We start from the raw sequence: 26,679 nt of genomic DNA on the forward strand, positions 1-26,679 counted from the left end.
CCTCCTCTAAACCTCTAAGTCCCCTTCTCTACTCTATTGGTCTTCCTTCTGTTTCTGTGAGATCCCCTCCTGTAAAAAAAATAAATTCCTTTTTTTCCCCACCACCATCCTCTATGTATGAGAGAACATTTGACTCAACTTTCTGAGTCTTTAGCATGATGTTCTCCAGATCCATCCACTTGCCAGTAAATGGCATTAATATCATTCTTATTTAAGGCTGAATAAAACTCCATTTTATTCAGATATCAAATTTTCTTTATCCATTCATCTTTTGATGAACACTTAGGCTGGTTCCATAACTGGCTCTTGTGAATTATGCTGCTATAAGCATTGATATCAGCATTGTTCTTTGTATAAAATTGTATCCAAAGAATAAAATATGGGTTTTTACTCTGAGTCTCTCTCTTAGCATTTAGAAGTTTTTTAAAATGTAGTTTTTTTAAATCTGTAGGTTTGAATTCAAGAGTAAAGAGATGGTCAGCAATATGGATTTCTTTACAGAGTATGTAGAAAATGATATGCAATTAGATCTGTTAACTTGAAGTCACTGATAACATCTGAGAAACAGTGGGAGTCAAATTGCAAGGAGTAACAGGAGTAACAGTTGACAGTGAAAGATAGCAATTGAATTCAAGGCAGCTTTTATATTGAGGATAGGAATATTTTAGTGAGTAAAGATATATGGTTACCTTTGTAGGCAGAGATGATGGAGCCTATGGTAGGATTGAATATCTGAGATAGGAAATAATTGCTAGAACAAGCCCAGGACTAGATTGGGTGGAATTAAGAGTTTGCTAGATGAAAAAGAATTTAGCATTAGCTGGGGAAATTAAGCATGAAAACATCCCATGACCTAGAAAAATTATTTCCTTGGAAAAAGCAGAGTTTTGTACCTCCAAGAGACAATTCTCCATCATGAGAACATCATGAATCATATAATAACTCATATCAAGCTGGTGGCTCACAGACAATTCACAGGCTGTGTTTAGACAAACATATTTTCGGTTAGACCTGCAAAATGAACAATTTTATAAAAAAAAATTTAGAGCTCCTTTGACAAAACAGAAGATTTGACCACACTAGGCCTTTGCATTCCAACATCATTAATTGGCTCGAGGTGAGTTATGACTGACTGCTTAAATGGGACATAGGCTCTCTAGTTCAACACAATCCCCTCCACTCCTTATTATCTTGCCAATTTTGACAGGATATCAGTTAACATTCTCCTATTTTATGTGTGCTTGCATCTGTAGTTTCAACTGTGGAGACATAAAAGTAACCCAAGAGGATTTCAGAAAGACAACTTATTTTTCAAGGACTGAATGTTATATAGATATATTACCATTGGAAATATGCACCTGAAGATTTTTCTACATATCTGACTTAGGATTTTGGATTTGCAAGCCCTGATTATGGAGTACACCTATTCACTGCTCTTCTGTGGCAAAGGGAAAAACTCAGCCAGTGGAGTGTAATGTGTGTGCATGTGTTAGTCAACTTCCTTCACAATAGCAAATAACTGAGATAATAAATTTAATAGGAGATAAGGTTTATTTAGCATCAGTGTTGGAGATTCTCAGACCACAAACAATTGTCCCTGTCACTTTTGGGCCTGTAGCAGCACATCATGGCAGCCACACATGGTAAGACCATTCACCTAATGACCAAGAGAGAATAAAGTAGAGACCAGAATCCCACAGTCCTGTTTGAGGGTGTGGCCTAAATGACCTAACTTTCTCCCACTAGACCCCATCTCTTAAATTTTCTACCACCTCCCAATAGCACCACTCTGGGGAACAAAGCTTTAACAGTGGGCCTTTAGGAGATGTTATAGACCCAAACTCCAGTATGCATTTTGATATAATTTCTTCCTGGTCTAAATACTTGCTATAACATGCAGCAAGAGACTACAGGGGTTATAAACATAGAAGTTTCTTTAGATACCACTGAGATAAGAGACTCTAGGAAAACACCTGAGAATAGGAATATATAATAAGAGAGTTCTGTTTAAAAGAGAATGTGTTATTCCACAGTGATACGATAGTGTACACAAACAATGTTTCTGGAGAAAAAAAAAAAAAAGATGATTCATTTGAGGAAACACTTCAAGTGACCACAGATTTGAAGTTAGTTCTTTTGTAGATTAAACAAGTTTGGTGATCATCTCTGAATTATTTCATCTTATTAATAGTCCTTTGTTATAAACGATTGAACAGATCCACTGTGTTGTGGATTTCTGGTTTTTTTCCAAAATTATTAAAATACCTACAGATTCTATATGTTTTAAAAAGAAGTCTCATAAGCAACATGCTAACATAAGTAACAAAACCTTTTTGATGGTAGAAGTATGTATTTAACAAAAACCTTAAAGTGTGCTGTGGTTTAGCACAATGTGACTGTTTAGTAGTTTTTCTTCTTTTTCCTTTACTGATCATGTCTTTGCCTCTTGATCTTGCTCAGTTCTTTATCAGTTCAAGTTAATTTGATGAACCTTTTCTGTGGTTTGACTATTAACTCTTCCTCTGTTGCTTACATTTTCTCATGCTTTGTTTTACCTTTTTCTCTGCCAAATTTTGCATATAAATATTTTACTTTAACATAGCCAAATCTGGCAATTATTTCCTTTTTGTCTTCTGAATTTTCATTTATATTCCCCACAACAAAATTATTTAGAATAATTTAAAATTTTATATATTTTTTAATGTCTTTATTAGTACATTATAGTTATACAGAGGTTGGGGTTCATTTTGGCATAATCATGTACTTCAGTCTTATCCAAATACTCTATGCATTAGATATAAATTGCTGTTCTGTTGTGGAAAGCCAATAGAATGTCGGAAATTTCATATGGCTGTATGTAATAAGTTGTTTGAAAAGTCAAATGATGGGGCTGGGGTGATGGGGCTAGGGTTGTGGCTCAGTGGTAGAGCACTTGCCTAGCTTGTGTGAGGCCCTGGGTTCAATCCTTAGCACTGCATATAAATAAATGAATAAAATAAAGGTCTATCAACATCTAAAAAAATTTTAAAAATAAGTCAAATAGTACTGCAAATCTGCAAACTAAAGACAGGAGCCCCTACCTTCTTCTTCCCCAGTCCCATGTCCTCTCTCAAGAGAAGTCTCTTTAGCTTTGGTTGGCAGTTTCTTCTGCTATTTACAGAATACAAGTTTCTCACAATGCTATTTCTGTATTTTTTTTAAAGCATTTCATTGAGTGCCTGTTATGTTTTAGACACTGTTCTGGGCACAGAGTTTCAACAGGGATCAAAGCAAACATCCTTCTTTCCTAGCACTTCCATATTTGGAATAGGGGTGGATACTAAATAAACAGGGGTGTATAACTAAATAAATTATATAATCCATTAATTGGGAGTAGGGGTGGATAACTAAATAAATTATATAATCCATTGGATAGTAATAAGACCTAAGAAGAAAAGTAAGGCAGGAATGGAATTTGAAGGAACTTTCAAATTTTAATAGTAGTTGAACAAGGTCTCCCTGAAAAGGTCATGTTTGAGCAAAAACCTGAATGGAACCTTGCAGGAAATAAGCATGCCAAATAGCACAACCACCATGTTCAACACCCTTGAGGCAGGATGCCTGCTGCGCCTGAGGGTCAGTAAGGAGATCAACGTGACCAGAGCAGCATGAACAAGAGGGAATTGAGGTGCTTGAGGCAACACATAGTTATGGTGAGGAGGGGCAGGCACTTTATCTTTTACTCTGTGAGAAACAGTAAATAACTGAAGAGTTCAGAGCATCAGAACATGACCTGACTTGAGTGTTTAAGGCTCACACAGACTGATCTGTTGAGAATGTGCTGGAAGAGAGCAAGGGCAAGAGCAGGAAGCTACTGTATTAAGTCCAGCAAGAAATGATAGCCCCCTTGAACTAGGTTATCATCAGTGGAGGTAGTGAGAAGGTGTCAGATTCTGGACGTATTTGGAAGATAGAACTAACAAAATTTTTAGACACTTCCAGAATGATATCAGCCAAATTGTATTGTTATATTGTGCGCATGTACAAACATATAACAATCCCATCATTATGTACAATTATATTGCAGCAATAAAAAATGGAAAAAATTTACATACTGGAGACTCAAGGATGAGTGTATGGTATGTGGAGACTTACGAACTGCTAAGAATGAAGTTACTATTTACTGAGATGAGAAAGACTGGAGGAATGGACTTGAGGTGAGGGAAATTTAGGTTTTCTGATTAGAATATTGGGTTGGAAACATCCAAATAGAATTGAAGCTGAATGGAATCACCAGGGAAGTGAATATAGATAGAGACAAGGAAAGAACCTCAAATAGGAAGAAAACTAGGAGTGTCATTTTCTGGGACCTAAGAAAAGGTAGTTTCAAGGAGGAAGAAGTGATACAGCTGAGAGGTCAAACAAGATAAGGATGAGAACTGACCACATGGAAGTTGTTGGTGACCTTAATATGAACATCATTGATAGTAACTTGGTTGAATTCAAGGGCATTTGCAAAAATACAACACTTTCATAATAAAAAGAAACTAAGAATAGAAGGGAACTTCCTCAATCTGACAAAGCATATCTGAAGGTGGTCTTCTGGTAGAATTGCTTTTAGTCAGGGAGGTCTTTGTTCTATTAAGACCATCAACTGAGTGGGTCCACCCACACTATGGACGGTACTCTCCTTTACCCAATCCCATCTTTTCATGCTTCTCTCAATCAAGAAACAGAAACATCCAAAATAATGTTGACCAAATAAATATCTGGGTATTGTGGTCCAACCAATAATGACACATAAAATTGACCATCACTGATCCTACAATATTTTTAAAAATATATCTATCATAATTGTTGCACTGGAGAAAAAATTTTTCTTTGGAGATGTGATATGTTTTATGTAACAGATGTTTTTTCTCATAATTTAAATGGTGTAATTCAATAAGGTGGAATGAACTTGTAATATTTTAGTCATTCACCATGTAGCATATAAAGGAGCCTAGTATTCTGGGATAGAAACATCAAGTCCCAACAGATAATACCACTTTCCAAATACATGGTAATAACACTAGTTTTAAAGAACATGTGTATCAATCCTTGGCACATGGCGCTTTTATCTGGTTCTAGGGTAGCTCTGGAAAATAACCAAGGGAGTTTCTAGAAATTCAGCCTTCTTATGAGACCTTTAGCAAGGATTACTTCAAAGAATTTCTGAGACTCTGGCTTATTTTAGGACCGTACCCTTGGCTTATTTACTTCTGTGCCTTGTATTTACCAAAGAAGAAGAAAAAATAGACATGACCTACCTTACAGACACAATGTCCTTGAACCAAAAATGGAACTGTCTAGAATCTATTTGTTAGAGCCATTGACTGAAGTGGATCTAAATCAAGCTCATTGATTTAGACATCTGATTATTTTCATTTTATCTAAATATTATAAAATCAAGCACAAAATAGCATATATAAATAGCCCTTGACCTAATGACCAATGGCATTTTTGAAAAATAAATTTCACATCAACATAATCTAAGTTGACATTTTAAAAGAAGTGATACTACAGTAGTCCAAGATTCAAATGTCGATTTTCATAGGAGTTGTAGTTTAAAAGCATTAAGTTTCACTAATGTGGAAGTACTTCTTTGTAGTGAGATTCTTATTGATATGTAATATAGTTCATCTCTTAGAGGTCAAAGTGTGTTTATTGGAAGGAAGGAAAAAGCTCAGTGACTGAACAATGTAAGTTATATTTAGTCTGCATACAATTTTGAAATATAAAGGTAAATAAGGAAATATACTATGTGAATTGCAGAAAGTTATATTTTTTGAAAATGATACTTTTTAAAGTTTAATCTCTGCAAGTCAAGAGCTGCCTATATATAACAATTGTCATTCATACATTGATTAGTTGTAAATGTGTTTATATACTGCATATGTGCATATGAATTATTAGGATTAATCCATGTTCCCCTATAACATTTTGTAAATTTTACTTAGCTTTGATGCATGGTGTGGAAGTTGTGTATTTTTGGTCTATGCACATGGTTTTGCTTACAAAGTGTAACTACTTCATGTAGTTGAATATTTGACTTTAAAGATTCCCTCTCCTTTGTCTTACTACAGAAAAAAATAGTCCATATGAAGAGTCACTAGGTTTTTTAACATTGGTAGGAATTACACAATATTTTCTTCTGGTTAATTCATTATAGAAAACTTGTTCTAATCAGTTCACAAGCATTGCAAATCAAGCATTTGTTTTCTGATGTTCTCTCTTGCAAATGGTTTCCTGAAAAGTGAATTTTTCTCCACTCATATCTTTGCTAGAGCACGTCATGCATTCCTTTAAAACAGGAACAGTTTTGCAACTGATTGATGTTCAGACTATTGGTTCTCTTTACCCAAAGTGTTCAGTATAAAGTTAAATGAAAACAAAAATTTTCATTTGCTGTTTTTTTTTTAAAGATTAATATTTACCCATTCTCTACTTGTGCATTTTTTTCTAATCCTTTTCCTGTTTGTCCTCATTCTCCTGTATTTAAACACTATTGATCCTCAATAAGTTACAGTGCTGGTTTTATAAATCTACTAAAAACTCCTATTCACTACATCATCAAGTCATTTAGTAAAGATTGTTGGATACATAAGCACAGCTATGTCAAAATGTACTGCCTTAATATTTTAAATATTAAATTATTTTACAAAAACCATTCAGAGACATTATTTTAAAAGTTGTACAGATTCTTTCTTGAATTAAAAAAATATGCATAATCTAACATATCTGAAATACTACTTGAAAATATATACTTTTTTTCCTGACAGAAAGAAATTGTTCCTGCTTGGAGAATTTGAAGTTTCAACCTAAAAAACATACTAAAATTTTAAACCCATTTATAGAATTATTATTTTTATATGGAGTTTTATGTGTACATACTGTATTTTCTCGTGATTTTTAAATTGTAAATAAGAACTCATTTCTTTATGAGATGGCTATCAGAAAATTAAATTCTTATACAACTTCTCTATTTTTTAAGGTGGTCCTTTGATGTGCCCCTTGTTTAAAAAAAAAAAAATGGTCTGTGGTATCAGGAAAACTTTTTCTGTAAGAATATGTAATTTTTCCCTTGGAGACTGCAAATTGATATTAGTTTCTATGGTTCTATCAGGTACTTTTGAGTTTGTTTTTATTTTTAGTCTGCAATGAGCTGAGCAACGTTGAACCTATAATATACCAGAGTTGAATTTTTTAATTTGTTCAAAAGCCCTTTGCTCCTTTTCATACAAAATTAGCATGTGTGTGGCTGGTTAATAAGATGTTGGTGCTGTTCATGTTTCTTTGGTGATTTTTTTTTTTTAACATTGATGATGAATATAAAAACTGACGTAATCAAAAGTATTTGTATCATATGTTGTTATAACCATGCAAATACATCTGCCAATACTGCTTTTCATTTGTTTGATTTTTCACATATGAACTCTTGGTTTTTGTGTTTTCTTTTCCAATTATAAAATCATACAAAATTGAAAATAAAATAATTGCCATGGCCTTCCCAATCTGACACAACCATTGTTTTCTTTCAGTTTATTTTTTCTATATTTCTTTATTCATAACAATTTTCATATTTATAAAAAAGTAAAACACAGAAAACAAGTATGATTATTGTATTCTGTCCAGTTTTTTCCATTTTTATTATACTTAATATATTTCTATGGTGTTGTATAGTTTTCTTATTATAATTTTAATGGCTTTAACCCTAGTTCTTTAAAGTATTTCATGTTTTAATTAAGCATTTCAATATTTCTGCATATTTTGGCTTCTTCAAGTTTTTTTAAACTATTACTGCTAACATTTAAAATTATAAAATAGGTGTAATTTTATCTACAATTTTGAAGCTTATTAACAACTGATTCTTAAGATTAATATGTAAGAATTATGAGTGTTAAGAATTAAGATTAATACTCCTTTTATAGGTGTGTTACACAAATTCAGTGTAATGAAGCAGTTTTGAAAATAACCAAATCACACTGCCCAATTACTTTTTTATTTGAGAAAAATGTGAAAGTCAAATCAGACATTAGAATACTTACAAAAAAAAAATCTTATATATATGGTCCTATGTTGTGAAAACACCTTAAACTACAAGTATTGGAGGATAATTGTGTCCCTAGTAGATTGGGGAGCTTCATGAGGTGGGACGCAGTCTTTCATATTCTTTGTAATTTAGACACCATCTGAATATAGAGGAATATAAGAAGTACTTAACTGTATTTAGAAGCTGCCTTTTCCCCCAGGGGGGAAAAAAAGGTTATATATTTTAATTCCTAAATTACACTTCTATGTCTCTTTGATAAAATTTCCCCATAAATTATTTTATAAAATCACAGAAGGCTCATCATTTTTTTGTTAGACATCTGTGTATGTAAAGTAGCATTTCAAACATTTTTCTTTACTTCATCATTTACTACTTAAAGCAAAGCCTTGGCAAGCATTTTTTTATTATACTAAAAGGTCTACTTATACATACGGATTATTATATCTACTTCATAGGGTTGCTATGAGAACTAAATAAATCCACATAGAACTAGATAAATTAATCCACATAATGTTCTTCAAGCAGAGCTTATCATCTAGCAAGTTCTCAATAAATATTAGTGACTACCACACTAACATTGTTGTACTGGTAGAGAATGAGCTCAACTTAGACCAAGAATTACCTTTTCTGTCATGACATCATAAGTAATCTGTTCAGTACAAGATGTATATCAACGTAAATTAGTAAAAAGATTATTCAATATTTCTTGATTCCATTGATTATTTAGAAAAATATAAAGTTAAAATCATACTTTAGAGGCTTGATCTCACGATTACATTTGAGTAATTCCAGATGGGATTAAAAAAAAAATTAAGTGTAAAGCCATGCAAGCCATTTTTTAAAACTTAAGATGTTTATGGGAATATTTTTCAGACCTAAGAGTAGGAAAATCATTAAAACAATGGAAGAAATCAGAAGGAAAGAACATACAGCTATTTTAAATTTCTGTGGGATTAGTTAAAAGTTAAAAAGAAAATGGAAAATATTAGGACAAAGAGCTTATGACCTTGTTAAAATTTCCGCATATGTATTTATGAACATCATATCAAAGCATAATCAAAATGTATTAACCAATAGTTTACAGAAGAAATAAGAAATGTGAGGGAGCAATAAATATGAAAATATTCATCCCTGCTACCAGTTAAAATAGCAATGATGTGTATTTTTTTACTTGTCAGATTTAAAGAAGTGATTAGAAATTCTTTTAGGAAAGAACGGTGAAGCGAGTAGCTACGGAATGCTGGTAGAAATGGCAGTGGAGCTGCATCTGGACAGGATCTATGCAGCTTCCAGCTATTCATGCTAATGAAATCAGTAACACGTACAGCTATGAACACAGTTATTGTTGAAGTCTCTTTCAGACAGCAAGATGCTTTAATGGACTCCTTTATAGTTTTTTTTTTTTCAACTTTAAGCAAAGCTGTACAATTAAATGATAAATTAATTAGTCATCAAAAATCATATCTACTGGAAAACACTAGCTAAGTAGGATCTCCTTGTGGTCAGGGGCCAACCTGCAGTCTCATTCCAAAGTCACTTTCGTATTGTAACGAAGTGAATGTGCTATTCTTTCAAAAACACAAATCCTGTAGCAGCTGTGGGGTAAGCTCCCTGGAAAAAAACCTGTCCATAAAAGTATTGAGCCAATTATAAATTACAAAAACGTGAAATATAAGGAAAACATATTTTGTGTAAAACCGGTTCCCTTTCTCTGAATTCCATGTCAGTGCTCTTTTTCCCTGTTTTTCTCTTTTAAACTCAGCTCTTGCTAAGATTTTTGCACTGAGAATGGACTGAAATTAAGTGGATTCTAGATTATTTATTCACGTGTCTAAAAGGCTTCTCTGCTCACTTTCAGTTTAAGTTCACAGTTTTGGGGCTCCCTTTTAGTAGAAAACAAGTATGATGTGAAGGTAAGAAATTACTAATGTCCCTTTCTGACATATACAGCTTAGTTTCCTTTAGGCGTGGACTTTCCTTTAGGCAAGGTGCACTGACACATCACTCATTATTTTACTGAAGGTTGAAAATTAGAGACTGAACTGTCAGGAAGGGCATGCTAAGTACTGTCACCTCTGACTATCCAGGAGGACAGATTTTAGGAAGAATTGCTGTTTTTCCTTTTAATCTTTAAAATAATCCCAAATGAGGACACCAGGTTTCAAACCTTTTATTAAATCCTTTGTTCTGACCTTGTTATTGGTCGGTCATTCTGGGCTGGGAATTTTTCTTTCTTATTTTCTTACTCTGCATGTGTGTATGTGTATGTGCCCATGAGTGTGTGTGTGTGAATGAATGATGTGGGTGTGTAATTATAAAACGTGTAAGTGGAGCAGTGAAGTAAACCAAAGATATGAGCAAGGAAGACAGAAAGGAAGGATTCTATTTAAATTTAAGTATGATAACAAAAATAACATGCATTCCAGAAAGAGAATCTTTAAAAAAAAATGAAAGAATAGTTTTAAATGCCTTACTATTGTTTAAAGTACTTTTGGTATTTTTAATTAATTAATTTGCTGGGAATTAAACCCAGGGCCTTGTGCATGCTAAGCATGCACTGTACCATTTAGTCACACCCTCATTTTAATATTTTATCTCCTCTATTCCATTAACCAATTTAAGAATAATTAATGAGCCTCTGAATGTATTCTTCCTCTTCTCTCTAGAGTCTATGCTATGTGAATACAGGGACTACATGTTTCTGCCTTCAAGGTATTTTCAAGTAGTTTGAGACATAATCAAGCATCAGTCTGTAGCTAACATGTAAAAGTATTTACCATAGGCTGGGGACTAACCCAGATGCTCTACCTGAATGATTTAATCTGTAACCACCTGAGAAGTAGATAATTGCCATTATCTGCATTTTAAAGTAGAGAAAATGAGTCCTAGAGAACTTTTCTGAAGCTCTCCAATATACACAGCAGCTGATTCGTTGGAGTCAGAGACTACTATAGGTACAGGCTGCCCACCTCCAGCCTTCGTTCTAACGCTCAGTGACTTTCCTGCACTCACAGATTCCTGTAGCCACCTGACCACCCTTGTCCTGTTTTATAAAACGAGTGTATTGGTCGAGGCACTGAATCCTCATAACCTTTATGTATTCCACTTGATTGACGGTTCCTACTGAAAAGCTGGGGGATAGGAGTATATGAATGACAGTGACCAGAGACATCTGTGCCTTGCAGGAAGCAGGCCTGGATGACCTCCAGAGTTCCTTCCAGCTCTATGGTGTTTGTTTCTGAAGTGTGTTGTCCTTTGGTCTGCTTCTGTGAATTTTAACTCTTGTGAAAACATCAAATGTGTCATGCTTGCTTTGTTGAATAACAAACAGGAACAACAGTAGTTTTGGTCGCTGCCTTTTCTAACAACTTCAGTTCTGGAAAAGTTCATCAAACATCTGTTCTTTCCAAAGCCCTACACTGCTCACTACTAGCATCACCAAACCATCCTGTGAATTGTGGTCTCTCTCACTTAGAAATCTGATCATCATCTCTTTTTCCCCACTCTCTCATCCTACAGTTTATGATGAAAGTTAAAAACTTAAGTGAATTGTAATCTGATAAATACTTGCCCTGAAATTTGGGATTTAGCTGTGAGTCACTGATCAGAAAATGTTCAGGATTTTCTTTTGGCTTTTATTTGCTTTGGATGTAGCATTTATGTTTTAGTTATGTTCATTTCTGTGCCAAAAGTTAGTAGTGACTTAAGGAAAACCCTCCCTCTATACAGAGAATAGTTGTGAAGGAATTCGTAGTCTTACCTGCTTATCCTATGATTGCTTCTCAGGAGGCAGGAACCATGGGAACCTGAAATTAGAACACCGTGAAATACCAGCATTTGACCTTTTCTAGCTAGAATACCTCACGTGTAATTTTTGTACTAAATTGTAAGACCTGTTATACTGGCTTCCAGTCTGAGTTAGCAGTCACAAGTGACAGTTAGGGGTAGCCTGTGGGATGGAATAACTAGAGGCTGCAAATTAGGAAGAGACCCTTGTCCAAGAGCCTCTGGACTAATACATGGGAGTCATTGTAAGTGCCTCACCTCCTCCTCTGCCATTACAAAGACCACCCATAGAAGGGATCCTTTTTCTGGGTTCTCAGAAATCCATCCCAGTATCCTAGGAAACAAGAAAAACAGCATGTAATCTTAACAGCGTTTCCTCTGACCCTTCACATAGAGGATTCCATTTTCTCAGCAGGTGGGATTTTGGGGGTAGTGCACTTTCCCTCTTGCTTCCTCATATCTTCTCTCTGGGTTTCATGAATGATGGGGTGTGCTTCTCCTCTTTACCTCTGTATGGGAGCTTTAGAGAGACTTCTTCCTTGTTTCAAATCCCTCATAATCATTTCCCTGAAGTAATCCAAGGATCAGAGGGCCACGGAAATACATTATCTGATATACTTTTATCAGTCTGTTCTTAATTTTCTGACAAATTTTTGTTAAACTCTGAATCCATAAGGAAAGTTGTACAACTACATGTTTTAATATTCTTTATTTTGAATCTTATTAGATTTGTAAACCCAGTGGTAATAATTATTCACTTCCCTTATATTCCCTAAAATTCATATAGTTCAATTATTTCATTTTTGCATTTTGTTTAAAAATTTTTGTATTTAAAAAAAAGTCTTCTTCCAGTTTGATCAATATTCTTTTTAAAGAAAATATATTTTTGTACACATACATGTGCTTAGATTTCATACTATGTAGCTGATATGGAATTCATGTGTTTCAAATAAGCAAAATGTTTTCTCTCCTATTCAAGTCTGTATTTTGAGAGACTATCAAGTTGGTTAGAGTTCATTTGCACGTGTTAGTGCATTATTGAATGGTATGTGTGATGATTATCACATATCTAGAAAGGAAATAAAATCAAGCTCATGCAACAGCATAAAAAGTAAGCAGAATAAAATTGGCATTAACTGAGAAAAAGAACTTTAGCTGAAATATTTAAGTCCACATGTGAAATAATATCAGTAAGCTGGGGAAGGCTAAAGTACACATGATATTTATTTGTTTAAAAATTATTTTAGTAAAACGTCATATGACCTGTTGATAACAGTACAGTGTTGAGACCCTGAAACTTATTTTGTGTACTTCACATCGTAGATGCATAGAATTTCTACTGGAAGCTCAGTCATTTACTCTACTCCCCTAGAATCACATTAAAGTTGCTTAGGACTGACCTGTTCTTGACTGAGCCTGATTCTGTCTTCCCAATTCAGGGCATAGGCAGATTCAACACTATGCTTTCCCTAATTCAGTTTTGTTTTTTGTTTAATGATAGATGCTGTCTGGGCCACAGGTATGTTGTTAGGTTTTTTACTGAAAATATAATTTTATTACCATTATGCATGAAAGAGTTTGTCATTTGTTTTATAAACTTGTATAGCATTTTTAACTTTCTCTTATCAAATGTCTTCACCAGTAAGTCCATGATAAATAATCTTTGTGATTTCTGACTTATTTTGCTTCATTTTACAGTTATTCTACTTAATGATTTCTAAAAAGGGCTCTTCATGATTTAGAACCAAATAAAATTTATAATATTATTGCTACATAAATAAATGTTAGATAATTCTCTTATAAATTTCTGTTTTGATGAAATTGCTTAATATCTGGTTTTTCCCTTACTAAATACACTTCTAACAATATTGTGATTAAAATTCAACTCAACTTGAAAGAATATTTTTTGTCTTGTTTTGGGTCTTTGTGGCACTAGGGATCAAACCCAGGGCCTCGAATATGCTGAGCATGCGCTCTACCCCTGAGCTACATCTCTAACTCAACTTTGGGTGTTTTGTTTTGTTTGAGGTTTTCTTTTTTGGTTATTACTATACTTGTGTGTGTGTGTGTGTGTGTGTGTGTGTGTGTATACAGATATGCATATTTTTTATTTGCAGCTGGTTTTAGAAGAAGTTTCCGTCTTAGCAGAAAAGATAAGAAAACAAATAAATCCATGTATGAATGCAAGAAGAGCGATCAATATGATACAGCAGACGTACCCACATATGAAGAAGTGACACCGTATCGGCGACAAACTAATGAGAAATACAGACTTGTTGTCTTGGTTGGTAAGTATTCTTTTGTGTAATTCTGAGAAAACGTGCAAAAGAATAAATATTCCACTTTGGAGTGTACTATAGTTGACATTTACAAGCTAAAAATCACCTCATCTTGAACCTTCTTTGCTTAGTCTCTAAAATGAAATCTTTTTAGTCTTTCCTTCTTATATGCCTTTCAGAGACGTTTAAGGCTTCTGTGAGGATTAGTCCAGGCACACTGGAGAAAACTCTGTTGGAGAGGGGTTAGCAGACACCACTGCAGTATTAGATGTATCATAGCAACTAAATAATAGAAATGAATATTTTTGAACATAATGCAAGTTCTTTTCTATTCATTTTGAGCAGTCACCATGGTCGAAGGTTCTTATAGCTTTTAGATCTTCAGCAAAGTGAATTACTATGGCAGAGTTTTAGGCTGTTTCAAGCAGGGCAGTCATTTAATAAAAATGTCTTGAGGTACTAAGTTCGGTCTTTCTGCTCCCATTAACATTCTCGCATCTCTCTCGTCTAGCTTCACAGACATCCCACCCAGCCTTGTGCTGCTCCACCTCACCCTCATTGTGTTTCTTTAAAAATGAGGTGAGAGGCATGTCAGTTTCCAGGATCCAAGCCAATAATTTTGGAAAAGTTTTTAGAATAAAGGAGCATGGTGTCTCTTGTTAATTGGCTTTTTATAAACTCAAAATGACAGTTACAGGGAAGAGAAAAAAATGGAAAGCCAAGGAATTGCCCCATCTCAGTAAGGTGAAGACCTTCGAAAGGTTATAACACATTAATTCTAACAAATAGTGGGTGACTCTTGGGAAATGATGCAGTTGCTCACATCTTATGGCACTGGAAGTGATCATTCTCACCATCAGGCATTAACTCCAAGGACATTCCAAGTTTTCTTAATTAACCATATCCACATCTCCTCACCACACCACACCTCTGTAAAAAATGATGCTACTTTAGAGCTCACAGTGCCCGGCTTCTAGTTCTGGTAGGGGTCACACTAACAAGAGGAGGAGCATTCCAAGACTCACGTCGAGCCAATGGTCACAGATAAATCCTGTGGTTCTTCAGTGACCTCCTGCCTGCCTCCCATCTTTTTGTTCCCATTGTGCCCCTCCCTCCTGGTACTGATCCCCACAGCATCTCTTCTGTTCCCATTGCCACTTCTCAGCCCAGGAGAGACTCGTGATAAACAGGCAGAGATAACGCGATAGCGTGACTCCTTGTTACCCTAACATCAAGGTGACCCCCACAGCTAGGCATGTGGTGCAGGCCTGTATTCCCAGCTACTAGGAGACTGAGGCAGGAGGATCACAAGTTTAAGGTCAGGTGGGCAGCTTAACAAGATGCTTGTCTCAAAATAAAAAAGTTGGGGATATAGCTGAGTGATAAAGTGTCCCTGAGTTCTATCCCCAGCACTGGGGGGAAAAAATGACCATCACAGTTATAACTGTGAGCTTTGTGCTTTCCATAGGAGATCTGACTAAAAGTAGAAATTTTCTTTCTTTCTTTCTTTCTTTTTTTTTTTTTTTTCTGTAAGTGCTAACAATAAAGAGGGTGAGAAAGGGTAGATGGATGAGGCTAAACTGTGAGTCTGAGTAGTAACCCAGGTAAGAATAAAAGGAAGTCATTGTCTGAAACAGATAAAGATGGTTGATGGCTATGGAAAAGAAATAGCCAATCCTTAGACCCTTCCAAAGGAAAAGCAGGTTACGGGGAAACTGCCTCATGCATGTTGGACATGCTCATTGCGTTTTTTAGTTTTTTAAAATAGTTTCGTAGATGAATACATATCTTTATTTTATTAATTTATATGTGGTGCTGAGGATTGAACCCAGTGCCTCATGCTTACTAGGCAAGCGCTTTACCACTAAGCCACAACCCCAGTCCCCCTCATTGCCTCTTGTCCCAGGGTACAGATGAACGTACCCCCTCCCTACAGTCCCCTTAGGGTATAAACAAGAGGAAGGATGCTGTGCCCATCAGCTTTTCAACACAAGAAGAAAACACCTTAGATAATTATAAAGAGAAAAGCTCATTTTGGCTCACGGTTTTGAGCACCAGTGTGATTCCACAAGAAATTTCACACCTGGCCTCATGTGGTAGGTTGCAGCCAAAGCACAGGCACACTGAAAATATTATGAAAAATTATCCTCAGACTATGTGTATAAGGTATATAGGAAACACCAGAGAATCTCATTTGACCCCATCACTTTGAGCCTGTGGTAAGGCAGCACATCATGGCAAGAGCATGAAGTGGAATAAAACTGATCTCTTCATCATCAGGAAACCAAAGAAGAAAGGGGTCCCACAATTCCCCTGGGGAGTGCACACCTCCAGTGACCTAAGGACCTCCCCTCATAACCCCAGTTCTCAAAGATTCTACCATCTCCCAAAAGCTACCTAGGAGACCAGACCTTTAACATATGGTCCTTGTGGGAGACATTTAAGATCCAAATACCAAAGGGAAATAAAGCTGTTATTGAACTGTAGTAGGTGCAGGAATTCCATCCAGGGCTCATTAACTGGAAATAGAACACAAGGGGGTCTCCATCCTTACAGCTACTAAGCTCAAAAAGTGAGCCCTCATCCTTGATTTCTCACATCCACTGGGCACTGAGATGCCAATAGCAAATATATTAGATCCTTCAATATTGCCTCACAGTCCCTGAGGCTCTGGTTATATCTTTCTGGTACTTTTTTCTCTTTCAAATTCAGTAGTTTTTATTGGTCTATCTTCAAGATCCCCAACCCTTTCCATTATCATTTTGGTATTTAGTCCCCCGAGTGACTTTTTTTCTTTCACCTATTGATTTCTTTCTGTTGTGAAATTGCCAATTAATTCCTTTCCATGGTTACTGTTGGTCTGCCGAGGATTTGATTTTTTCAACAGTTCCAAGTGCATTTATCTTTAGTCACTGGGCTCAGTTAGACTGATGCTTTATTGTTTTGTACTCTAGCTTCAGAGGCATCTTGGGGTTAGTGTCTGTTGTTTTTTCTTGAGAATTGGTCGCCTTTATCTTGTTCTGTGTATGTTGCATGAGTTTGTTGTGTATCCTGTATGTTTTAAATGTTGCATTTTACTGACTGGGAGTGTTGTTACCCCCACTTCCCTGCCCCAGAAACATTAGCTGCTTTGTAGGCTGCACTGGCGAATTCCTGAAGTATTCTCAGCTGATTTTCCTGGTCTTTCCCTCTGGCATCTACTCACACTTGCAGCAGCCCACCTGGGGTGACTCTCTCAGTCACCAGGAAAGGTTAGGTTAGGAAAGGTCAACTCCAGTGTCTGCCTTGTGTGTATCCCCTGCATGTGGCACTTGGGTTAGTCAGAGACATGCACAATGGTTCACACTGAGTTCATTTCTCAAAGCCTTCCTTGTACTGCTCTGGATTCATTACATTGGTGCACAGCTCAGGGGTGAGCCCAGAACCTTTGTGGAGACTGAGCTGCTGTGGCCACTGCTCCCTTCTGCAGCTTTGAGATGGGACCTCATGACGTTTAGGCAAAGCCTAAGGTGAGAGGAAAAAGTAAAATAGGAATCTCCCCCCTTGGGGGGAATCACCTGTCACTGTCACATCAAGTTACCGTCATAATCTGACTGTAGTCATTTGCATTTTAGAGTAGTAAGTTTATTGTGTTTTGTGCTTCATACAGAGGGTTGGTTATATTCAGTGGGGAGATGGGCTCGGGTGGGCTCCCCACCACTGTGGCACCGGAGCTCCCTAAAGCTGTAATCTCACAGGCACGACCTGGCCTCTCTCACGGGCATACTTCAGCCAGCCTCCTCAGACTTGAACAATGAACCCCAGCACTCATGTCTCCCAGGCAGAGTTTATCACAGTGTCATTCCAACCACCTTTGGAGGTGGCAAGAAAAAAAATATGTCCCCCAAAATAGATAGCAAACTTTGCATTGTCAGCCCAACATCACACAATAACCTGAGGTATTTTGGCTTCTGCTCTGTGTGAATGCTGTTGTCTAGAGTCACAATAATTGAACTGAGACTCTTCTGGCTAAAACAAGCAAATAGGTTAATTTACTCATCCTGTGCACTTCAGTTGCCCCATTTTCCCTGGCCTTTCTGTTCTCTGGGTTCCTGGAACCTGAGTTCTGAGCTGAGTGTGGACTCAGCTTTATGGGCAGATGCCATACCTTTCTAAAAGGCAAATCATCTCCCTCTTCTGTTTATTCCCAACAGGATCCTAAAGCTTTACTTATTTTCTGTCATGTGGTATCAGCCCTGTTGCCATGACTGCTCTTCCTGTCTTCTGCTGGCAGTTCTTATGCTAGCTGAGCCTTGATCCTCAGTGGAGATGCTCTCTTAATCTCCTGGTGGGAGCTTCATCCTCAGGATGTTCCTATGCCAGAGCCAAATGTTGCTGCACCCCAGGGCAAAGTCAGTGAGGGCTCATCCTTCCTTGCCATGTGTCTCTCCTCCACTCGGGGATCTTCCCTCTGCAGATTCTTCTGGGCTTTGAGTAAATAACCATTGAATTACTTCAGTAACATCCCCATTCTCTCTTTTTGTTGCTTTTAACTACTTATTGGGTTTCTTTACTACTAAGGTCTAGCTGTAACGTTTCACCACCCTTTCCTGTTTCTGGCTCCTTTCTCACAGTTTGCCCTGAATTTTTAAGTTTTAAATAGTTTCTCAAGTGGGGCCTGTCCTTCTTCATGACATGGAATGCCCATAGCTAAAGGCTATGCATGTATTACTCCCTTCAGTCCTCAATATGACAGTGCAGTAAATACTTTTATGCACCCATTTTTACAGATGAAGAAATGAAACACAGAGAAAAGTAATAAGTAACATGTCCAAGGTCTCCCAGCTGTGGTGTGATCAGACCCAAGCATCTGGAGACTAGAATCCTCTTGCCTTTTTTTTTTTTTTTCCCCCATTGGTAGCTGGTGTTTTAGTCAGCTTTTTTGCTGCCATGACTGAAAGACCCGACTAGAACAACTGTAGAGGAGGACAGGTTTGTTTAGGGGCTCACTGTTCAGAGGTCTTAGTCCACAGAAAGATGGCTCCATTCCTTGGGGCTCAAGGTAAGGCTGAAATCATGGCAGAAAACTGAGGTGGAGGGAAGCAGCTCACATGATTATCAGAATGTAGAGAGAGTGACTCCTCTCTCCAGATACAAAATATGTACCCCATAGCCCTGCATCCAGTGAACCACTTCCTCCAGCCACACCCCACCTGCCTCCAATAACCACTCAGTTAATCCCATCAGGAATTAATTTACTGATTAGATTAGGACTATAGCCCAATTATTTCTCCCCCAAACCTTGCATTGTCTTACATGTGAGCTTTTGGGGACACCATATCTAAACCATAACACCAGGGATTGAACCTGGGGGCACTTAACCACTGATCCACATCCACTAGCCTTTTAGGCCTTTTATTTATTTATTTATTTATTTGTTTGTTTGTTTGTTTATTTATGTATATTTTATTTTGAGACAGGGTCTCTCTCAAAGTTATCTACAGCCTCACTAAGTTACTGAGGCTGGCTTTGAACTTGCAATCCTCCTGCTGCAGCTTCCTGAGCTGCTGTGACTATAGGGATGCACCACCATGTCCAGCTAGAACCCTCTTTCTTATGTCACTGTATAATATGTCTTCCAATCTATAACATCAAGGCTGTGCTTTCCCTCCATGATATCTAAATATCTTATTTTTTCTTTTCTTCCTCTTTGACTTAGGCTCCATCCATTCTTTTTCCTGACAAATACCTCCTCATTTTGTGAACATTTGGATCTGAGTCTAGCAGAAGCATCCATTGTACCCTTAAATCCAGCCCTCTTTGCTACTCTCAGATTCTCTACTGCAGCCCCCAGGTTGGTCCAGCAGGCTTGCCAGGCTCTCCTCTCTCTTCCCCACGTTCATTCTTCCTAGGCGTGGCCCCCTGTTGCACACATCACTGTTTCTCTGTCCCTCTTTACAATACACCAATACTCAAGTATTCTAGGCTGGTTTTCCTAGGTTTTCCCGGTCAAATCTGCAACCCATTTGGGGTAATTCTTCCAATAGCAGGGAAGGTTCTTTTTGTGCCAGAGCTATTTGCTCTGTCTTCAGAGTTGAGAGCTTGCCTCTTAGTTGTTTTTTGATAGCCACAGACAGAGCCTTGGAGGATACACCAAGGGAAGAGCCCGATCTTTCTCTCTGACCTCTAACCCCTACTCAAGGGCTTCTCATACTGTAGCGTGCATTCCAGTCACCTCAGGATCTTACTAATATGCAGTCTCTTGCTAGCCTGAGACATGTCTGGGATTTGTGTTTCTAATGAGTGTCCAGATGCTCCTGGCCCCATTGATGAGGCAATGCATTTGCCTGTTGCTACTGGTCATAATGCAAGTGCCATAAGGTACTAGCACTGTGCACACAGGGGGAAAAAAAGAAAAAAAACCTCATTGCTCTGTTTGAATGGGTTCAGTTGTCATTAACTTCTTTGTGGGTGTTTGCAAACTGGCTGCTGATTATTTTGACTTTCTCCTTCTGGGGCATCACCTTTCAGTTTTGTGCCTGCCCATGCCTGTGTTGTGATGATGATTAAAAACTTTGGGTTTTATCCTAATGTGCTGTTCAGAATTTGTTCAGTGACATTTTAGGTTTGATTTGTCTGTTATGTTCAATTGATTGATTGGTTTTTAGTTCTTATTCTGAAAGCCCTGAAGGAAAAATAACTGAAACTCTTTAGCCCCATTTTGGAGCAGTGGCTGATATAATGCAGTATTTAAATTGATAACAGTTCCCTTGTGACAGAACAGACTGAATGAAGAATATTACTCTTATTCTTTTTGTCATGTCAGATTACATATAACACCCAGGGAATAGTATGTCCTGGGTCTGTGAAGAATAAAGGGAATGATGTAAACATGTTATGTTCATGCAAACTTCTTGGTAATGTTTCTACTTACCGAAGATTTGTAAACCTGCCAAAATGCCTGTACAGGTAGAAGCTTGCACAGCTCCTCAGGTGCCACTGACAGCATTAGAGTGTGTCCTTCTACTCCCATCCACGCTGTGACTTGCCATGCAAAATGACATTCTGCAGTGGAATCTGGTGACTGCTCAGGATAGTTTTATGAAACTCTCCTTCCAGAGTGTTCCCTGTTATTAGCTTTCTTCTGTGTAGTCACTGCTCAGATACATCTTTGATGTATCAGAAGTTTAGAGTTTGTTGCCTGAGGAAATCTGCATTTGTGAAGCCAGGTAGTGTAGGAGAGAAACAGGCCTCTGGGGGCCTTACAGCAGAGCCCCAATTCTGTTCTGCCCCTCAGTGGTCATGTGACATCTGTGCCATTCACATTCTCTCTGTCCTTCAGTTTCTCCATCTGAAAAGCACCAATAATAAGAACACTTTATAGATTTGAGGGCGAAACCTAATAATCTTTGCAAAGACTTAGACCAATTCCTAGCAGCTAGTAAGGTTTTAATAAAAAGCAGTTCTTGTATATTATCTAAAAATACTAGCAAGATAAACATGAAATGTTCAAGTGTAAGCAGGCTCCAGATGACTCTGAACCTCAGTGTTCAAAACATTCATAAGTTAGATCGTTTAGCAGTTTATCATCTGAAATAGGTAATCACACAGGGGATTCGTGTTTTGGAAGCTCTAGCTTGCTCTTGAGTTCACTGTTTACTTTCATGGTCTTGTAAAAAAAAAAAATTGCATACTTAGGATATATTTCCATGACTTCTACAACAGAAATATATCCAGTCTGTCTCTACCCAGTGTTTTCAAAGCCATTGAGAGTAATGATATTTGCCTTGAAACCATTAAATAAATATCATTGGGAAGGTACATATTATTTTCTTTTATTATTATTATAATAATACATAATTTTTTTCTTGGACCCAGTGTTCAAGAAATAAAGATAGACCAAGTCATTACCATGGCAAAAGCGTGGCCTCAGAGAACTTTGAACTTTGTTTAGAGGCATTTAATTTTTCCTTCGTCTCGTAAACATATTATTCCTGAGCCACATTTTAGCCACTAAAACTTCTCCATGATAGTTTCTGTTAAATTCCTTTCTGCATTTTATTTTCTAAAATGTGTTGTGAAAACAGTCAGGCATTTAGTATGTTTTCCTACATGACAAATTTTATCTTTAGTAAAATCTGATTTTTTTCAAAGTGAAGTAGTAAAGTCAAATAATGTGGGGACACTGGGGAGAGGAGCAGGAAGAAAGCCTTGGTGTTAAAAAGCTACTAAAACACTTTTTGTGGTCTAAGCCAAAACTAGAGCTGAAATTCATCTTGTGGATATTCAGACAATTTGTGACTTGTTCTGTCTGGTTATGAGGCAGAAGAGGAAACTAATAATAAATCTTTCCATATATTTCACATTTCTAACTTGAGCATTAAGTACTATTCTGCCCTCTTTTGTGCTGGATCTTATGTGCTGCCTGAAGACTGCTTTTCAGAGGTCATTTGAATAAATAGACATTTATAAGACTGTCATCATTTTTCCATAAAACAATGATGTAACAGTCTCCCACATAAAGCAGAGACGAAAAGTACTCTCTCAAAACTAAAGGCGTAGGTTAATAGGTGTCTTAGAATTTTCATTGTTTTTGTTAAACTTCCATTGAAGGCTTTTAGGAATTAGTCTGCTCTGGAGGATTTTATATAGATAACCATAAAACCAAAAGTCATAATTAAATTTATGAGTGTGTGATGCATTTAAAATTATAATCCTTTGTCTAGAAGAAGCAAATATGATCTTCATTAGAATCACAGTTGGCTTTTGATGTCATTGGTCTTTTTATACTTGGGTGTAATTTCTGGGCATAAGTCATAGTGCTGTTCATTCAGCTGATTTTTATAGAAGACTGACTGCTGGGCTTTGTTCTGAACACATAGGCTCATTAGTGAATACCATAAGTATTCTTTTCCTCAAGTCGTTTACATTCTGATGGAAGAAAATAGACCAAAACCATGTTTGTAATAAATTAATTATAAATGGTAAAGGGGAGTGGTTTAAGAGGGGAATCAGGCATTTGGGACCAGGACATGATAGGTTTTGCTTCAGGATTCTGATGGTCCCACAGGAAGGTCACATTCAGAGCAGGTTCTGAAGGAAGTAAGGGGTACCCAAGCCCTTGGCTAAGGAAGATGGGCATGATTGTATCTTGACCTTTTAATTTTTTCTCACTTTTGCCATAACTCTGACATAGAGGTGAGGCAGATACTTAAGTCAGTCTCTGTAAGTCTAGGGCAAATAGCTGCTGTGGAAAAAATGATACTCTTTCAGCAAGCTTTCTACTCCCTTTTTGTGTCCTTGTTTTCTTCTTTTCTTGACACTAGCATTACAAACTTGTGCTTCATTATTAAAAATTTTTTCTCCCATTATGAATGCAACAGAGGCAAGGAAATCTGAATTTCTATCAGAGCTTCTTAGAACAGCTAAGTAGCTATACTTTTTATAGAGTTTGATTCCAAAGGAACTTTAAATTTAGTTTTATAAACAGACTTGTCACTCTCATGCAGTAATCCAGCCACCCACTAATATGATCATTCTAAGATTGTGGGTCAAATGTACTAGCATGGTTTTTTTTATTTTATGCCTAGAGCAACCAGATATTAGTGCTACCATATGACAAGTAGACATTTTATAACACATGTCTGATCTGAGGGATACCTAGAGATTTTGTTTGATTTATCTTGTAGTAAATCAAATGAATAAGTATGTTTTTTCAGGTAACAAGGCAGTTTGGATATTTATTACAGACTCTAGTAATTCTCCTACTTTTCTCTGGATAGTAAGAGCAACAAGTCTGGCCAGTATCATAAAAATGTCTATAGGGAATTGTGGAAGCATTTTCATATGAAGTAATACAGATACACCGGGGTGAGCACATAATAAAAGCTATATCCATTTCAGTAGCCTTCCATGTAATATGCCGTTTTTATGTTTACAACAAGATATGCTAAGATCAGCAGAAAACCTGAATAGTACTTTGTTAGAGCAACAAATATTCCTCCAATATACAACTTAATATTGGACATAAACTCTTGAGTTGTTCAATTCAGTAGTCATCAGCCTTCAAAAAAACTATACCTAAATTCTAAGCCAGACATTAAAAATGAAAAATACTTTAGGCTCATCATTTATAGATAGCATGTCATTTGAAATATATATATATATGTAAACATACATAAATATATATCTCACATTTCATTGATTGCAATAAAATTATTTTCACAAGAGTAATATAATATTGCTGTTATAGCAAATACTTATTCATTCACTTAGGGTCTGCATGAATGTATTAGTAAGTAGATGGTTGAGGCTCCAAAGTACAGTGCCACAGGCATGACCTGAAACTTTTTTTTTTTCCACGTAAGAATGTCGAACTGACACTTTAAAGCTCTTTCAGTGTAGTGTAGTTTGAAAGTACTTGTCTAGGTACAGTTTTATTGCCTTAGTGCTTTTTATACTCAGCCTTTTGGCTTTTTAATTATATGTGTGTTTCAGATTCAGGAAGTAGATCTCTTTGGGAACCATGTTACAGAATGAAAAACACATCAACCATGAATTAATTTTGAAAGTATATTGTGCTAGCATTCTATTAAAAATATCCACCCATAGCATTTGTTACAAATAATAAGCATTTATACATATTTGTGGTATAAAAAGATAAAAATCTGAAATAAAACAATGAAAAAACTTGACCTCTTATAATGACAATAATGCCAGCTGATTTAGGGGGTCCTTTGGGGAAAAGGTGTCATATATGTCTAAGTGATCCTTGTATCTAAATGAAAATTGAGAATTTATATATATGATTTCTTAACTTTGTTTTTTAAGATAAAAATGAATGTTTTCATGTGTTAACAGCACCTATTTCCTTAAATGTAAAATTTAAAAGAAACTTTACTAGCATCATTTTTATTGACACTTTAAGTGGGCTATATTTTTTTGGCTAAAATGAACTTTTTTATATATAATTTCACACTTGACACATTTGCCTCCATTCAATAAGGAGTTACTAATTAAATCGAAATCATCGGCAGTCTTTTGAAAAGATCTTAGGTAGAGTGAAAAAAAAAAAAAAAAAAAGACTTTTGAGCAAACAGATGGGCTTTTTAATACTACCTAAGACACATTCCAGATGTGTGACCTTCTGAAAATTACCTAACCTTGCATTGTCTTAGTTTTCTCATCTGTGAAATGAGGATAATGATAGCTTTCTTTTAGGGATGTTTTGAAGATTAGTCGTGGTGTATGAAACCATGTAACACATGCCTGCCACATGAAAGGGCCTCACCTTGTCCTTGTCATCGTCGTCAGCATTCCAAAGCTTGCTGTCTGAAATTTAAAGATGTGCTATGTGGATTCTCTCCTCTGCTTTTTACTCTGCCATTAATTAGCAAGTGCATTTGAAAACAAACTAGAATCTTTTCACCACGTGTATAGAAATGCATTTAACCTATTGTAAAAATGTATGTACTGAAGGGTAAACTGAATCCATCCCACTAAAGAGGCATATGAATGAACCTCAGTTTATCTCCCTAAATGGCCTTTGTATTCTGTATAGAAGATGACCAACTAAAAATGTTGCACACTTATGCCTAACCACATAAGGGGATACAGAACTGGAATGCCATCTAAGTTGTGTCCTTTTGATGTCAAGAAGAAACTGCCAAACTTCTCTAGTATGGATGGCAGAATTGATTCAAGGACCCTGCAGGGAAAAATGCTATTTGTAGGTCCGCAGGATGGTTTTATAGTGAAAATGATTGAAATTATGTCCCTATTTTAAGCTTTTTGCAAGAATACTTCTGTCTTTGAAAATGACGATCTAGAATAAAAATCTTGGCATATGAATGTATATTCCGTGAATGTGCAATAGAGTAAATTCATTTATAAGGGTTAAATTACGAAGTTATCACATGGAGGCCAAAACTGAATGTGGTCAGGATCTCAGGATATCACTTTGGACAGGGTATACTTTTCCCTACAAATTCAAATACTTCTAGTTTTTTCCCCCACGGTTATTTTAATGTGGATAGTAGATGAGATAAGAAAATGCTAGTCATTCAGCAAAGTACCTCACACTCTGGAAAGTACTCCAGAGCTGAGACCTACTAAAGAAATGCTAAATTCACATCACTACAGGATATCAGTGGGATATTGTGGTGTCTGTTATAAAAGGGAGTGTCAAGAGCCGCTATCTTAGAAACTTAGAGGAAGTTGCTGGAGAATTGATACCTGGCAACAGTATGGGAAAAGGTAGAGGTGGTATTGAATGACCACCAGGGGGAGAGGTATTTTTGTACAAGGTGAGGGACTGAGAAACACAGTAGAGAAGGGAGGTGCAGTTGCCAACTCTACCTCTGTCTTTGTTCACACTCTTCCCTCCACCCAGACTGCCCACCCTACTCTTCTGTGTTCATCTTTAAGTCCCTCTGTGTTAGTCAGCTTTTCATCACTATGACCAGAGTACCTGACCAGATCAACTTAGAGGAGGAAAAGTTTATTTTGGCTCATGGTTTCAGAGGTTCAGTGCATGGTCAGCCAGCTCCATTGCTCTGTCTGGAA

The 26,679-nt window shown here is 36.6% G+C and overlaps 1 protein-coding gene across 2 annotated transcripts in view; it reads left to right on the forward strand.

Annotated features, from left to right (window-relative positions):
* MPP7 (MAGUK p55 scaffold protein 7) overlaps window positions 1-26,679 on the forward strand; it is a 228,652-nt gene that overhangs the window by 184,231 nt on the left and 17,742 nt on the right. The window contains exons 12-13 of one of the 2 annotated variants that reach the window (XM_079106920.1): window positions 13,359-13,376; window positions 13,975-14,145. In XM_079106920.1, coding sequence (XP_078963046.1) covers window positions 13,359-13,376; window positions 13,975-14,145 — 189 coding nt within the window. The remainder of the gene's footprint in view (window positions 1-13,358; window positions 13,377-13,974; window positions 14,146-26,679) is intronic. The other variant, XM_079106921.1, reaches the window with a different exon arrangement.

Source organism: Sciurus vulgaris, assembly GCF_902686455.1.
Source record: "Sciurus vulgaris genome assembly, chromosome: 12".
NCBI lineage: Eukaryota > Metazoa > Chordata > Mammalia > Rodentia > Sciuridae > Sciurus > Sciurus vulgaris.